Below are 16,497 nucleotides of genomic sequence, written 5' to 3'. Positions count from 1 at the left end.
TTCGAGTTTAAAACTCTTTCTCCACATCTAAGTTTTAAAGAAATTCCCGTTTTATCCTAACATTTGAATATAGCTAATCCTTGTTTAGTTCCTCCAAAGAAAACGCTTTTAAGTCAAAGCAAGTGTAATGTTATCTTCACATTCAGTTTTTCAAGTAAAAAGAACAAAACCATAGGGACTATTTCTGGGTAGCACTCCCAGTTCCAAGAGACTCTTGGAAAACCTCTCCAGGAAGTGGGAAGTAAGGTGCTAGATCCAGAAGGAACCCAGGCATCCTGCAGGCCGGCTGGAGACAGGCTGAAGCTCTCCTGCTCAAACATGACACGATCAACTAGTTCCAGTCCAGGGCCTGCCAACCTAAACCACTTTTACCATGTAACGCTCCATCAAGGCACCGGTGGGCAGGTAGCACGGCAGCGGTGTGCTCCCGACAGTGGTGGTGGGCACCAGACAGGACGCCAAGGTGAAAGCTCGTCTAACCGCTCCCTTGCTAAGTGTGAATTTTATCATATGTTGATTATACCTCAAGAGACTGGGCTTTATATCTACAAAGGGTGAGATGGAATAGGAGGGAGACAGCATATTCCTTACAATATCAGAATTATGCCAAATAGCTACAAAACCCCCCAAAAACTAAGAAAAGGGAGAAGAAAAAAGCCTCCTTCCTAATATTTGGTGACTAGCCCAATTCTCTATGCCCGCGTAGTACTGCTCTGCCCCTAAAGCTTTCGCTCAGGCAGTTACCTTCCTGAAAGAAGAGGGGAAGGGGAGAGGTCGTGGGGCCATGAGAATGAGAAATTCAGAGTGGGGAGCCAAGCAGGGCCCAATGGTCAAAAAAAAAAGAACAGGGGTCACAGAGAGCTAAATGTATTAGACCCCCGCCTGACAGAGGACCTGATTAGAGTGTTGTCCCCAGAGGCATCATAAACATTAACAGAGAAAGAAGGCAAAACCTGAGGGGGGACCACCCAGGAAAGCCAGGGTCGAAGGCACAAACGTGGGGCACCCAACCTGGCTGGAGCAGCCCCAGCCCCAGAGAATGTGCTCAGCTAAAGGGTGGGGGCCTCAGGCCCCACCTCTCATTTTATAGCAAATAAGGGGGATTGTGGAACAAATTAAACAGCACTGTGAGGACATGATCAGACAAATCCAGATTGCAGGACACGTGATGAAACAATGGGCCTGGACTCTTTACAAGGGCCATGGTACAGGCAGGAAAAAGATGGGGACTTTTCAATCTAAAGAGACACAACAAACAAATGCAGCAGGTGAACTCCCTGCTCCTGGCTTGGAGGTGGCTGGGGGGATGGCTGTAAGAGACACTTGGGGACAACGGGAGAAATTAAATATGGACTGTATATTAGATGACATTACGGGGTGGCTGTTCCTTTATTTAGGTATGATAAACAGCATTTTGGGTACACAGGGACTGCCCTCAATCCTAGGCGGGTATCTGTAGGTGAACTGTCTTGATGTCTGCAACTTACTCCCAAGTGATTCAGCATGACCAAAAAATATTTACACACACATGATATATATAAAGAGAAAGAGAATGCAGAGGGAAACCCTACCCCTACATGCCCCCAAACCTAACCACTGCATCACTCCAGGCTAAGTATTATCACTAGTTCAATGAGTTCGAAAGACCTGGACTTGGTCCACGAAGTGCCCTGCAAGCAGCCCCGTCTCAGGTAAGACCCCAGGTGTACAAGGCCCCTGATGGGCCCAAGAACCCAATGTGATGGAGGACAGGGGGGCGCTGTCTCCTCAGGGAAACAACCCGGCTGGAGAGAGCCAGCTCCTGAACTGGGTGAGGACAGCTTGGCCCTCCTTGGCACAGAAGCGGGCAGCAGGCCTGCAGTGGGAGCTGCGCCTGCAGTAGGCAGAGGAACAAAAGGCTAAAGGCAGCCCCCACCTCCAACATGGCGGGCACTCCTCGTGCCACACCTCCGGGAAGATCAGCGTGGTGAGGGTCACCCCCTGGGGTACCCCAGGGTCCCTCCACTCCCAGCACTGCACGGGGCCAAGCAGCAGACCTCAGGGGACAGGGACCCTGTTGGAAAAGCCCAACAGTAGCCGAGGTGATGTGCCGAGGTGATGCACCGATGAGAGGCTGCCATAGCCCCAGGCGTCAGGGCACTCTGAAAGAACCTGCCCTGATTCCTGGGCATGGCCAGGGCTTTGTGCCACTCCCAGAATGAGCCCTAGGGGTAGCGTGATTGACAGGGCAAATCAACCTCGCCAAGCAACTTTGCCTACCAACTGCCTAAATTGCTGAAATGTCACTCAAGAGGATTTAGGAATGAAGACCTCCCTGAAAGCAAAGTTCAAGGGATCAAGGCAGAAGCACAGAGGAGGAAGGACAGGGTGGGGTAGGATGGGGTGGGGAGAGGAGGTGGCAGAGCAACCACCTTCACGGCATCACACCCCTGTCCAGGCAGCACTAACGAGGCAGGACTCGCACAGCAGTCAGGGGCATTCCAAAACAGGTGTCAGTTCCTGGCGCGCACCAAGGGCCATCTCTGGTCTGGGCAAGTGGGCCACAAAGGATGGGGGCATCTGCAGCAGGGGCTGTATCGCACACCCAATGTGAGCTGAACAGTCCAGTTCATGGAATACAAGCCCTGAAGGAGCCCTGACGATACGCCACGCTTAGGTCTGCAAAGGCAAACATCTGTTCTGTTTGACCCTCTCACCATCAGTTTGGTCATTTGTATGGAACGAGGCAGGCTTCCAGAAACAGCAGGTGGGGAGGGGTCCTTGGACTTTGTTCCTTCCCCTGTTTCAGACCTGCAGTCATCTCAGTTTCCTCAAACCAAGGGTTCAGCCCCCAGAAGCACGACCCACAGGCTCTCTTCAGGTTCCCCACGGCCACTGCTTCCCCTGCTGTGAGCAGCAATGCTCAGCCAGTAGGTAGCGAACAGGGAAGGGGACACCCCACTTACAGCACTGCAGCACAGCGCTGAACACCTCGGAGTTGGAAAAGGCTAAGCATCTGTCTCAGAAACCAGGAGAGCTGTGCATACAGATCTTTTCCTTCTGCTGCTCTGAGCCTAAGGAAACTGAATGCTGAGCCTCAGAAGCCTTCTAAACAATCCTACATAAAAACCATGGAAGCTGCCTGTGAAGCTTCTGACTTGTGACCCTGGAAACTAAGGCCCCTCTTGGCTTGTCTGCCCTTCCCACCCCCTCACCGTTTGTTCCATATATTCCTTCTCCCCAGTTGCCTTCTCTAGGTATCTGATTTTGCTGTAAACAGGGAATAAGTATGTAAGTCTATTAAAATAATTCACAGCCGATGATCAGAGTCTATGTTAGCATATGGCAGAACTAAAAGCATTTCATACCCTACAGCTTCTAAAAGTATCACAGGAGGCTTATAACCAACTACAAAGACACAATGAGTATTTTAACTGTTCATTACAATAATGACAAAAGGTCATCCACAGGACACCTTAGGAAGAACCTCCTCTCATTCTTCACAAGAGGAAATCGAGTCCTGGAGAAGCCACCCACTGAGGGCACTGGATGCTCATGCCCAGAACCCCCAGCTTCTCCCACCAGGCTCGCTCCCAGGTGCTGGGCGAGACCATGTGCTCTGAGCTCATGCACTGCAGTGACGCCTACACGGTTGCAGTTCCATGAAGTTGCTCCCAAACTTGATCTGCTCTGACAGCACTGACTCTGGGGTCCCCCTGGACAGACCCTGATGGGAATGCTCTCCCCCTCTCCTGAGATACTGGGTCAGAGCCAGGTTTCTGGGTGCTGGGGTGAGGCTCGGACCTTCTGACATCTGACTTCCAATCTCACTTTGCTGGAAATGCCAAGGGGAAGAGATGGGGCCATGGCAGCGGGGCATTTGGCCACCCTTGGGATTTCTACTCTTTCCTCACTAAACACATAGGAAACCTGGAACCAAGGGGGCAGGGATAAAGGCACAAGGAGATTGTTCAGCTCCAGGGAGCTAGTCCTGCCCTTCTCAGGACAGTGCAAGGAAGAGAAAGACGGAGGGTGGGGTGTGGGAGTCAGGGTTGTCACAGGAAGGGACGAAGGGCAGAGCGGGGTCTGCTCCCTGTGAACCACCCACCCCCTTCCCCCGAGCAGCACACATTCCTATGGGGTTATGAGATGCGGCACCAGATTCTGAAGCAAGCACCTCAAGGAATGCTGCTTTCACGGAGCCTCTTGACCATGGAGCACATACTAACACATACACACACTGACATGCACACACACTGACACATGCACACACAGATACGCACACATGCACCAGTGTACACACACCGACACACGCATACATGAACTGACATGCACACACAAACACTGATGCACACATATGCATTGACACACACCGATGCGCACTGACACACACATGCACTGACACACACACTCACAGGCTCGAGGCTGCTGCAGCTCTACATTTTGGGCTCCTGAGCCATCCCATGCGGTCTGTCAAAATTCTCTCCTGTTCTCTCTCAGGGCAGCTGTTCTAGGAGAGGGGAGGCAGAGGGGACTCCCACTGACCCAGCTTGTCAGTCCTGTGCCCCAGTCACAGGCAGGAGTGCCTGCATGGGCGCCTTTCCACAGGTGATGCCCTCCTGAGAGCTCCCCGACTCCCTCTGAGCCACGCAGGTAAGCCCATCCACTGCCCAGGCTCTGCCTCGGTGCGAAGCCAGGGACGCACACCAGGACCCCTGAGGCAAGAAAGGCACCTTTCCTTCCCTCCCCAGAATGGCCAAAGCTTCCTCACCAGAGGGCTGCTCAAATTTATAAATGGACTGGCCCTCAAGCTCCCTGTTTAGAAAACAAGTTTCTCAGGGAACCCATGCCCAGGCAAGGCTCCTAGGTCAGGGAACAAAAGATTTTTAATCACCTGGCATAAAATATAGAACCCTGGTGCCTCACCAAACAAATGCATTTCCCTGGCTCTGAGAACAAATGGAATCCTCCTTGGAATTCCCAAAACACACCTCCCTGCCCTGCAAGGTCAATGCCGTCCCTTTCCCTAACTGGGCCACTGCCCCTTCTGAGCTAAAGGGCTGCTCAGCATGGTGGTCTGGGCGGAGAGCCTGCAGCCCCATGGTCATCTGTCCACATGGCTCCTTCCCATGACACGACACTGCCTATCAGAGCAGCTCTAACACTGCTAGCTCCTCTCCCCATAGTCTCTTGTCCCCCAGAATAAGAACGACCCTTCTGAGGCCCGAGGTCACTCACTCATCAGAACACAACCCACGGTTTCAAAAGGCTCCTTGTGTACTGCTTCCCTCTTTCATTCCCCCTGAGGGGAAAGCAAAGCCTTTCTTGGATTGTCCCTAATGGAGAAAGAAACAGAGCTCTTAGGTCTGCACTGCTGTCCTTCCCGAGAACAGGCCTGTCCCAGCAGGCTTGACTCCTTGAACAGAGCCCCATGAAGAAGGCAGAAGACAGCACAAGGAGAGGCCCGCACTTGCACTGCAGGAGATGGTGAGAAAGGACACTTCTATTTCCTCTGCCAGTACCACACCATTTAAGCTTGGGGCTGGGGGTACAAAGATGAACAAGCCACAGCCCTGGCATCAAGGAGGGGCACACGAGCCAATGGAAGAAAAGGACATAAAAACAAAGAAGGACGACTTGGGATAAAAGCCACAATAGAAGGTACACAAGAGGCATGTATGGGAAAATTCAGGGGTGAGAACAAAGGCTTCCAGGAGAACCAGGGATGCTTCACAGAGAAGGGAAAGACAAGCTGGGACTTGAAGGATGCAGAGAGGAAGGCAAAAGCACAGAGGTGTGAAACAGCAAGGCACACTCAGGGATGAGCCAGGCTCAGGTGAGTGTAGGGAAGGTGGAAAGCAGGGCTCAGAGGCATGGCTGGAAGGCAGGTAGCGACAGAGAGCTAGGGACCCCATAAGGCTTTTAAACTGGGCGCGGAGCCCAGAACAGCCAGCAACAAGGGAAGGTAACACGTGAATGTTAAGGAGATGGCCCTGGGGAGAGGCACAGAGGGGGTGGAAGAAAGAGCTCTGGAGACAGGGAACCAACTGGAAACCTAGTGTACCAGCTCAGGTCTCAACTAGCGGGATGGGAGCTGGAGGGAGTTACCGCAGAGAGAAGGAGAGAGAGAGCGTACAAAGCAACAGGACCCAACAGCTGGTAGGACTGAGGAAGTGAAAGTCTATCAAAGATTCCGCCTTGAGCAATGGGTGTTCGCCAAGAGAATGGGTTTTGGGGGGAGATAGTGGCCACTAGGATACACCCCCCACTCAACTCCAGCCACTTCTCTCAAGCAATTCTAGCTGAATGGCATCTAGAAGCTGGGCACTGCCCCATGCCTTGCAGGCGAGTCAGCATCCCAATCCAGCGCCCCAATCTCACCTGCATCCAAATGTTGTCTGTAACAAAGTGGTGATTCCCACGCAGAAGAAAATGGTCCCGATGAGCTGGCTGGTCGCCCACTGGTCAAAGCCCACACACATGGCATCAGCCAGCAAGAAGGGCACCGCGATCGTGCCGCTGAAGCAGGTCAGGTAGTGCTGTGAGTGGGAGGAGAGACGGGGCGGAAAGAGTAAGCCCCTTCTCACTTTGTCTGATTGCACCCTAATTTTGCTCCTCTGTTGTCTTTTAATACTAGCCCATATGAAGCATCTCCGTTTTCTAGGTATACATTCATATCGTGTACCAGATAATATGCTTTCCTTCTTTTTAGCACTTTTCCTTTTAATTATGTTTTCTTATAATATCACTCAAGATGTACCAATTAAAACACTTGACAACTGGTATTCCTGTCTCCATCCAGGCTTGGTGGAAAAGCTGAGATGTTTCACCAGGTAATAAGCTCTTTACTGCAGACTTTGGCAATGTCTTTATAGTTTTGGATGGCTGCCTCCCATCTCTAGAAGCAGGCTAATACAATAGTTAGAAATATCAGTGCTGGAGTGAGACTATCTGCATTCAAATTCAAACGCTATTGCTTCCTAACTGTGTGATTTGAAGAAGAAACTTAACCTCTCTGTGCCTCAGTTTCTTCAGCTGTTAAAAAAGGATAATAATGGTGCCTCCACCTGAAATGCTTGCTGTAAGGGTCAAATGAATTATTACATATAAAATTGTCAGCAGAAAGAGAGTGTTTTATACAAGCACCAGTGATATTTTACTTAAGAATTTCTACTAGAAAATATTTGCTAGTTTATCTCAAGTGCTTTTTTAGTATTGATTGCCGAAATAATATAGCCCTTTTCCTCTAATCTGTTAACATAAACTGTGTCTCATTGAACCACTTTTGCATTCCTGAAACAAACTCTTCCTAGTCATGCTGAATTTTTTTCTTCAAGGATTTGATATGCAGTATTTTGAATCTATATTCCTAAAATAATCCTTTTAATATCTTTAGGTATAAAGTTATACAAACTTCGCTGTAGAGAGAGGTTTTCATCTTTTTTTCTAACGTTTGGAATTATTCGATACACAGAATTTACCTGTTTCAATCAGGAAAGGCACACAGTAGCTGTGGAATCCCTGGAAAAGATGCCCTCCCCCCCTTTCCTTTGGGGACTCTGCCATCCCCTGCCCAGAACCCACCTCCCTCCTGCGGGCTCACCAGCCCTGCCCTTCTCAAGAACTGGTTGTTCAGCTCTTTGTTCTGCCAACTGACTACTTTTCTTCCCTATAGCTTCCTGTTTCTGTTCGTGGTTCACAGAAAGTCCTGCTTGCAGCCCGTGCAGCCCAGCAGACAGCACAATGGGCATCTCCCGGAGACAGCACGCTCTGCTCAGTCTCTGCAGAATCGCTCATGACGGCACGGGGGGATCGCAAGCAGGACACTCTGTTCCCAGGTGACCAGAGAAGACGCTTCCAGAGTGTCAATAAGAACACACACGTCAAGAGCCATGGTCCCTGAACCTGGTTCAGGACACTCAGCCCAAGGTACGTCCTTCTGTGAGCCCACTCAGCAACTCTAGCCAGCACTCCTCCTTTACTGGACATGGTCCAGCTGGCTCGAGGGCATCAAGTATGTGGCCCTGAGAGGGAGGGCCCTGGACACTCGGCTAAAGCATCAGTTGTGGGCAGGCTCAGCCCCACTCCACGTGAAGAGAGCTGCTCGTCCACACCTGGGCCATGGTACTGAGTTTCCCATTGTCTGGCAGGGCCTAGGTTAAGATGACCACTCATACTTGAGAAACCAAGGATGAAAAGCCAGACCATAGAACTGAATTCAAGCTAAAACAACCCAAAGCAAGAACAAGCCAGGGGACGTGTGTACCTGGGAGAGGTTTTATCACCTGTCTCCAAAAACCCCATTTCAATCCACTAGGAAGGGAAAGAAGGGAGGGAACAGGGAAAGTTTCTGCCTGAGCTCATGTCACTACTTCGGGACCCCAGCCCACCCCCTCCCTGCTCCCAGAGCCTTTCTTACTGTTCCTACTAGAAGCTGGAAGACAGAAAGCAGCCACTAGGCCACGGCAAGCCTCCCGTTTTTATTCTGGCCTGCGTGGCACTTTCTACTGTCACCCACATTTCAGGGCAGAGTTTGCCACAACTGTGGATGGGGCTCAGTTAATAGATGCACTGACTGGGTAGGTAGGCCAGGAATGGAGATAAGAGCTACTCACTGTTTAACTCATTTTCTTACTCTGCTGGCTCTTCTCTTTCCTCTAGACTCCTTTCTTTCTACATTTCTTCTTTTACCCTTCCTTTCATTTCATATCTCGTTTATTCCCTGAACTCTTTCATTCCTTCATTCCTGTTAACCCACTCCTCCTCTGTTTTCATCCTTCCACTATTAGAAAATGAGTAATAATCCCCATTCATCATTCTTAAGAGTTATTTATAATAAACTCTCTAATAAATCAAAATCAAAGTTGAAGGTCTTTAAAAAACTGGAGTTGTCACCCTTACCTGCAGCCCCAGGAATATGCACAGGTACCAGGGAGGCACATCTTCTACGGTGTAAATCATGTCCGATCTCTGGGGATCGAGACTGCCAGTGCTATCCAGGGTTTCTGCGAGAGAGCTCTGTGAGCAAGAGGGGAAGGGCTATTTAGTAAATGCCAAGACAAATGTCGACTCAGATCAATACAGGCCATGGTGACTGAAAGGCAACTTTATCCAGCAGCTGCCTCTCTCGCACAATTACGCGGTGGTGACCCTTGATCCAGTGCTCAATTGCCCTGACTCGGTATAAAAGCTGATTCTCTGTGTTTGGGGTTCAGTTCCCCTGGCATCAACCCAGCTGCTCAGGGCCCTCCCGACATGCAGGGGGATGTGCCTAGGCTGGGTCCACATCATGACAGCTGGTACGAACAGTCCTTGGGTGGGGCCCTGGAGAAGAGAGGCTCTAAGACGTGGCCCACTTTCAGACAGAAAGCCCTGATCTGCCTCACCCCTGCAAGGAGAAAGGATCTCTACCTAAAATAGAGTCCCACTCTCCTATTGCAGAGTGCAGCTCACATTGATTATGCACCATGTATGGAATGTATGTGTGTGAAGACTTCTCAATAAAAATATTAAAACAAAAAACACACTGTAGCTCAGAAAATAATGCTGAGTCAAAAGAGCAAAGTTCAACAATGTACAAACATGACAACTCAAATTTGATTTAAAAGATCAGAAATGTATTTATCATTTAGGTAACAATTTTTATTTTCTTCTTTTATTTCCCCACCATTAATGAAGATTAAAAAAAAAAAAATTAAGCGTAGCATGCACTGTTACGCCAAAACCGGAACAGAACGCTGAATTCAGACAGCAGTCCAGATGTCTCTGGTTGCCTTCAGCATCCCATCTGAACCCAGTTCAGAGCCAAACAGAAGCTGCAGGGAATCCTGAGCTCCCAGCTTAGTCTTGGAAGTGCTCTAACACCCTATGAATAATTTGTTGTACTTCTTAGACTCCAAGACACATTCTTTTTAAAAAGTCTTTTATAACCTAAAAAAGCACCTAACAGGAAACAAAATTAAAAGACGTTCCACAAAAAAGATAAATACCTGACCCTTGACTGTGACTAGTCCAATATGTGCCTTCTCATAGATGGGTGTGGCCCATGGAAAGATGCTAATGCCACGTGCTTACCACTCAATTTTCAATGCGCGGCCGAATAGAGATGGGGAGGCCAGATATTCTTAAAAGAAGTTATGCAGTTTGGCCCCACCTTCTAAAGCCTAAAGGTAAATGTTTGCTATAAACTGACATTTGATCTAATCCAAATGTGGACTGAAGATGACCTTTCAGAGAGGACTTTACTTCCATTTGAATAATGGACACTGGCAGTTTATACTGCTGCATGGTTTTAAACGGATTACGTGTGTCTTTCAAAGAAGTGTCGGTAGGAATGGTAGAGAAGGAATGGTAGAGAAGGGATGGCGGAGAAGGCATGGTGAAGGCACAGTGAAGGCATGGTGGAGAAGGCACATCTGTGTGTGAGGAGTTGAATGAGTGGTGATGGTTTTGCCAATGTGCCACAACTATGGACATTGAGCTCACTGTGTAAAGGACGATTCAACAGCATCACATCATTTATAGTCCCACAGCTATACAGTGTTAACACTCACAAAGAGAAACACCTGAAAATAATGCTGCAATTTAAGGATCAGGACAACCTATTACAATAATACTGTAAAACATTACTTTTCTAATGATTCAGTTATAGCTAATTTTGACTGTAAAGCAGATTGCCAGAAATGAAGAAACTCTGCATCTGTTCTTTGCACAGGCTGAGATTAAGACATCCACACTATCCAGTGTACACACACACACACACACACACACACACACCTTGTTTCTTAATAACGACGGCAGTTCTACAGCTCAGCCCTGGAACTAATATGAATGACCATGAGTGGTATTAAAAGGGTCGAGTCAGTTCATCACTGTGCACCTCGGATCACACTCAGTTATGATCACACGAACAGGATGAGCCATTCACCAAGGCAAAATAATTTTTTTTAATGCAAAAACTAAAACCTCCAACAGCAAGATTTCCTTGACAGATGACTGCATGAATAGTTTAATAATGTTATTTAAATGAGTTTTCCATCTTGTTCAGGGATCTGAAATCATCTAAGAATAAGATTAGATGGAACTCACTCAGCTCTCACCTTTGAGCCTTCTTGAGATCTTTAGTAACCCTTCCAATCTCTCCTAGTTTTTTACCTAGTCTAGCGCTTCTGAGCCCAACTGTAGTCTCCTTTTTCTCTAGGAAATCACATCCTCTAGAGTTGGAGTCAACAAATATATTCTGCAAAAATAAATAATTATTTACTGCATCTAGTAAATAATTTCAGCTTTGCAGGACATATGGTTCTGTCACACTCAAACTCTGCCACTGTAGTACAGAAGCAACTACAGGCAATATGTACGCAAGTGAGTATGGCTGTGTCCCAGGGCTGCTTTATTCACAAAAACAGGCGGTAGGCTGAATTTGGCTTGTGAGCTGTAGTTCGCTGACCCGTGCGGTAATGCTTTCAGATTGATTACTACAAAGTTGCATGTCATATTCTCTTGAACATTTCTTACACCTTCTCTCACATTGCTAATGTCTAATGTGCACCAATTACACTGGTCTTTTTAAAAACCAGCTTTTGACTTCCAGTTAAATATAGTACATCGATCACAGGAGTCAACTTCCTCTAACTCCTAAAAAAGGAATAAATAAGACATAACCCTATAGGGTCAAAGAAAACAGGAAGAAAGAGAAGTGAGATTAACACGTTTAGAATATGAAAAAGAATCTGGAGGAGCTGTGACCAATTTGGGAAAGAGAAGGATTCTACAACCTGGGTGCCTAAAGAGAGGACACTGAGAAACTGGCAAGATGGGAGAGAGAAGGGGAGGGGAGGATGAGCTTTAACACTACAAATTTATCAGTACTGTGGTGTCCTGCCATTATCCAATTCTTTCAAGAAAAAAAAACAACAAAAAAAATTGCTTTAGGAATATAAATCAGAAAAACTCCAGCCTCAGGAGCACTAAGAGGAGGGAAATAAAACCAGGGGCCATGGGACCGCCATCTGATTCCAAAATACTTGAAGCCAGGTTTCTACCTAAAGGAGGAGACCGGACAGGGCACCCAGGGTTTGTTAAATTTTTCATACTTTGTCAAAACTGTCTTGCTATAATTGATTTCTCCAAGTCAGGATCCAAACAATGACTGAAGGATTTTATATTGAGTTAACCTCTCCTTCGAACTTAGATATAAAACAGTTTTGAAAAAGGAATTCATTTCCATGTCCAGCCTTTTTAAAAAAACTACTTTTGTACTACTTCTCAAGCTACAATGAGTAAGTGAATCCCTGGGTGCAGGGATCTGTGAAAATGAAGATTGTGGCTCAGCAGGTCTGGGGTGGGGCCGAGATTGTGCATTTCCAACAAGCTCCTTGAAGACAGAGATGGTATGGTTAGGGTCCTACTCCGAGAAGCCAAGGCCAAGATAATGAATTTCAGCCAAACAGGAAATGAATGGAGAAACTCGAGTAAAAGGTTTGCCCAAAATCAATGGAAGAATTAAAACAAAAACAAGTACAGGGATTAGGGTGCTAGAATATTATATAAAGGCCACATGCACCCATTCGATGGAATCAATACAAACAAAATGTAGATAGGAAAAGGCAAGAGGCAAAAAACAGAATAAGTGAACAGACTGCCTGTCATCTAAACTATCCAAAGTCAAAGGTGACAAATCAAATTTTAGAAAGATAAGAACAAAGAAAAATAATAGTTGTGACCAAGATCAGATGGACAGCAGAGGAAAGGGTAAAAAGAAGAGGGAAAAATATACCAATCTTACCACTGTTAAGACATTGAAACAAGTACATTACTCTGTAGTTATAATTATACAGGTATTCACTAGAACAAAAATTGAAAAAATTTTAAATATCACAAACCTGAGACAGATGATATTTTTATTCACATTTTTTGGGTGAGTCAAGTGAGGACCAGAGAACATAAGAAAATTCCTTAGGCTCAGGGTCAAATCTGCACCAGACCTGACTCCAGTCCAGCCCTCTAGCTCTTAACCACTTCTCTCTGGGATCGTGGTAACTATCCAGATAATTACTCCATAGAGTTCAACCTGTCACTAAGGCAATAAAAATCAGTAACTTCTATTCCTCCTCCTATTTCCATTAGAAAGCGAGTGTACCCCCCAGAAACCCCCCTCCTCCCCTGCTTTGGGAGGGTAGAGAACTCCTCCACATCCTGGGCAGGAGCTAAGGTAGAGTGGGGTTAGGGTACCTTTTCTGCGATGCCATTTTCCGTGGTGTAGATTGCCATGAGCTCAGTGTCTTCGTTGTCCTGTTCACCGCTGGATGTGGCACCTCCATTTATCACCACCTGAGAAGAAACGCCCCATTTAGAGCCTTTTATTTTCTCACAGCCAAAAAACATACATTCCTCACCCATCAAGGTAGACAAGTTTTGTGTTTTTTTTAATGAAAACTCCCAACCGTTATACCCTGCAACAATACACATGTGCTCTGGGGGTAGAACTGTCTCCCGTGACAACTATGTGGGAACCATGAGTCTGCATAAGCAGGTGAGTCAGCTGCAGATCAGAAGAGGGACTTCAAGAGAAATGGGGTTCCCAGACCCCACCAAGGGCGGGGCCCCAGGGACTAGGCCCCACTGAGTGGGAGAGAGCCTCCTGGGCTGCCTTGGTTAGATAGGTTCCCTAACCAAAGGACCGCCACATAATAACTTACTAATGTGTTTCTCACTGTAATTCAGCAAACAAGTCCGCTGGTATATGTTTGTGTGTGTGTGGATGTGGGGGTAGGTGTCTATGCCACCAAAAATCTGGCTTCTGACCATCAAGGGGAGGACCAGGACTCATCCTGAAATGAATTCAAAGAAGACACCCAGCAGGTCACAACTCCTCTCCTCCATGCCTGCCCTCCAGGGGCAACACATTTGTCATGAGTCCTGCCAGACTGTAATAAGAAGCTTAAAATATCTTTACTTCTTATCCGAGTTATTTCATTTCTAGGAATCTATACTGAAGAAAGTATACCAAAAATAAACAAAAGAACTCTAACCCAAAGAAGTTAATCACAGTTCACACATATAAAAAACAACTGGAAACTAAGTGTCCAACAATAGAAGGTTTGGTAAATTATAGACCACTCACGCCCAGAATACCACAATCAAAATGATCTTTACATGGAGTCTGAACGAGCAAAAATGCACATTAAGGAACTGGACATATGAGCAAGGTCATGATTACAATTTTAAAATACAAAGGAAACAAGACAAGTAGATAAAAATTATAAATTTCAGTACTGAGAAACACACTTAAGAGTAGTAAAAGACAAGTGATGATCTAAGAGTTTAACTAAGATATAGTTAAACATACACATGAGACAGAGGGCCAGTACTGATAATTTATAAAAAGCATCTGCAAATCAATAAAAACAAACAATCCAAAGGAAATGGACAAAGGACAGGAATATACTAACATAGTAAAAATAAACAGATATCCAATAAATACATGAGAAGCTTTTTAACCTCATTTAAAATGACAGAAATGACAATTAAAAAGAAAAAAAAATTTAACACAAATTAGAGGGACGTTCTTAAAGAAGAATCTGGCCTTGACAAGGGTGTGGGGGAAACTCTTCAACTGTGTTCTTGGTGAGAGTATGAGGTGGAAGGCCTTCACAGGAGCAGCCGGCAAAGGGATTTGATGCAGGCGTTTCCTTGGACCCAGCTATTACACTCATAGAAATATCTACAGAGGTGGTGGGTGTCTTCAAGGTTGTGTGTTTGAAATATTGAATACTCGGAAACAACTTAAATGCCTATCAAAAAGGAATTGTCAAATTATGGTACATCCATTTAGAGAATAACAATTTGCATTAAAAAGAATAAAGCTGATGTACTGACAAGGAAATAACTTCAAGAAACACGGCCAAAAGTAGCAAAACATAAACCTACAATGACCCTAATTATGCTAAGAAAGTAAACATTCGGAACCCCTTACCTGTCTAAATGCTAGAAAAGCACACAGAAAAGTCACATACCATGTGGTGTGTGGAGGGGCAAGGACAAGAATGGAGCACATCTTTCATTTTTTATTTCCAACCCTTCTGTAACATTTGGATTTTTTAATGCTCAGTATGTACTTGTGTATTATTTACATATTGCTTTCTTAATAAAAAACTATACCAAAATATTAACAATGTCTTTAATCAGCAGACCATTTTCCTCTTTACATAGTTTGCCAATTATCTACAATTAATTACAGCACACTCTGCTTTTACAAAAGGAAAGAACTCAAAACACTTAAGACTCAAGCAGCAGCGTGTCTTGAAATAAGAAGATTCAGAGAGATTTCCAATCCCCTTATGCTTGAAGCTGAAGAAGTTAGAGCAGTAAAAAGAAAAAAATATCTTATTCAAAATTGTTACCCAAGTCTGAGGCTGGTTTTAAATAAAGTACACCAGAGATCTCAACTAACCAGTAAACCTTACAGGATTTTTCTTATATTATGTCCAATAACAATTTGCCTCTAATACTATTTCTATGTGCTGAGGCTTTTCACAGAAGCCAACTGGGTTGGTGGCTCGTTTGCCAGTAAAACTACCCGCTGGTGGGAAACATTTGCAGCCCAGTTCAGGCTCAGAGCCACTGAGCTCTAACTTACTACCAGAGACGCGCTCCAAGGCATCATGTCAGGACTCAAACCACAGAGAAGAAAAGAGGAAGACACACTCAGGAGGAAACTCTCTTAAAACAGCAAAGCTCAGTTACTAAAGCATCAGAGAAATTCAGACCTGATTTAAGGGTCTGAGCTAGCTAAAACTAACCTTCATCTGCATTCAGCTCTGCTTGCTGCCTAAATCACAAGTGCAATACATGACACCAAGGCAGGCAGATTTGGCAGGAGTTAGTCTCTCCCACTCCTCTCCTAACTCGTTCTCTCCCTCCCCATTTTACACACACACACGCCCACACACACACACTCCTATAAGATGCAGATACTCCCCAGCCTAGGAAATACCTGGCATATTTCACTCAGCAAATCCTGCTGTAGCACCCAGTGTGCCAGGCAAGGAGGATGCAGTGGTGCCAGCCGCCAGGAGCTGTGTTCAGAGTAGGCTCCCGGGCCAGGAATTCTTTCTAATTTTTATTGAGAATCTTCACACACATACAGTTCATTCATAGTATACAATCAGTGGCTCACAGTATCATCACATAGTTGTATATTTATCACCCTGATCATTTGTAGAAAATCTGCGTCACTCCAGAAAAAAAAAAAACTCATACATACCGTACCCCTTACCCCTCCCCCTCTCAATGACCACTAGTGTTGCAATCTATCCATTTTTTTACCCATTACCCCCCCCCCCCATTATTTACTTACTGTCCCTATTTTTTTACTCATATGTCCATACCCTGGATAAAAGGAGCATCAGAAACAAGGTTTTCACAATCGCAGTCACATGTAAAAGCTATATAGTTAGACAATCGTCTTCAAGAAACAAGGCTACTGAAATAGGTAGCTCAACTGCTTCAGGTACT

General features: G+C 46.0%; 1 protein-coding gene across 12 annotated transcripts in view; it reads right to left on the bottom strand.

Annotated features, from left to right (window-relative positions):
- The window catches only part of SLC23A2 (solute carrier family 23 member 2), a 123,052-nt gene that overhangs the window by 36,133 nt on the left and 70,422 nt on the right, over window positions 1-16,497 (bottom strand). For all 12 annotated transcript variants that reach the window (XM_077116316.1, XM_077116306.1, XM_077116271.1 and 9 more), the window contains 3 exons: window positions 13,213-13,311; window positions 8,881-8,997; window positions 6,361-6,518 (listed from right to left, as the gene is read on the bottom strand). In XM_077116316.1, coding sequence (XP_076972431.1) covers window positions 6,361-6,518; window positions 8,881-8,997; window positions 13,213-13,311 — 374 coding nt within the window. The remainder of the gene's footprint in view (window positions 1-6,360; window positions 6,519-8,880; window positions 8,998-13,212; window positions 13,312-16,497) is intronic.

This window comes from Tamandua tetradactyla, chromosome 1 (assembly GCF_023851605.1).
Source record: "Tamandua tetradactyla isolate mTamTet1 chromosome 1, mTamTet1.pri, whole genome shotgun sequence".
Classification (NCBI taxonomy): domain Eukaryota; kingdom Metazoa; phylum Chordata; class Mammalia; order Pilosa; family Myrmecophagidae; genus Tamandua; species Tamandua tetradactyla.
Note: the sequence above shows the minus strand (reverse complement) of the source record. Positions and strands in the feature narration are given on the sequence as shown.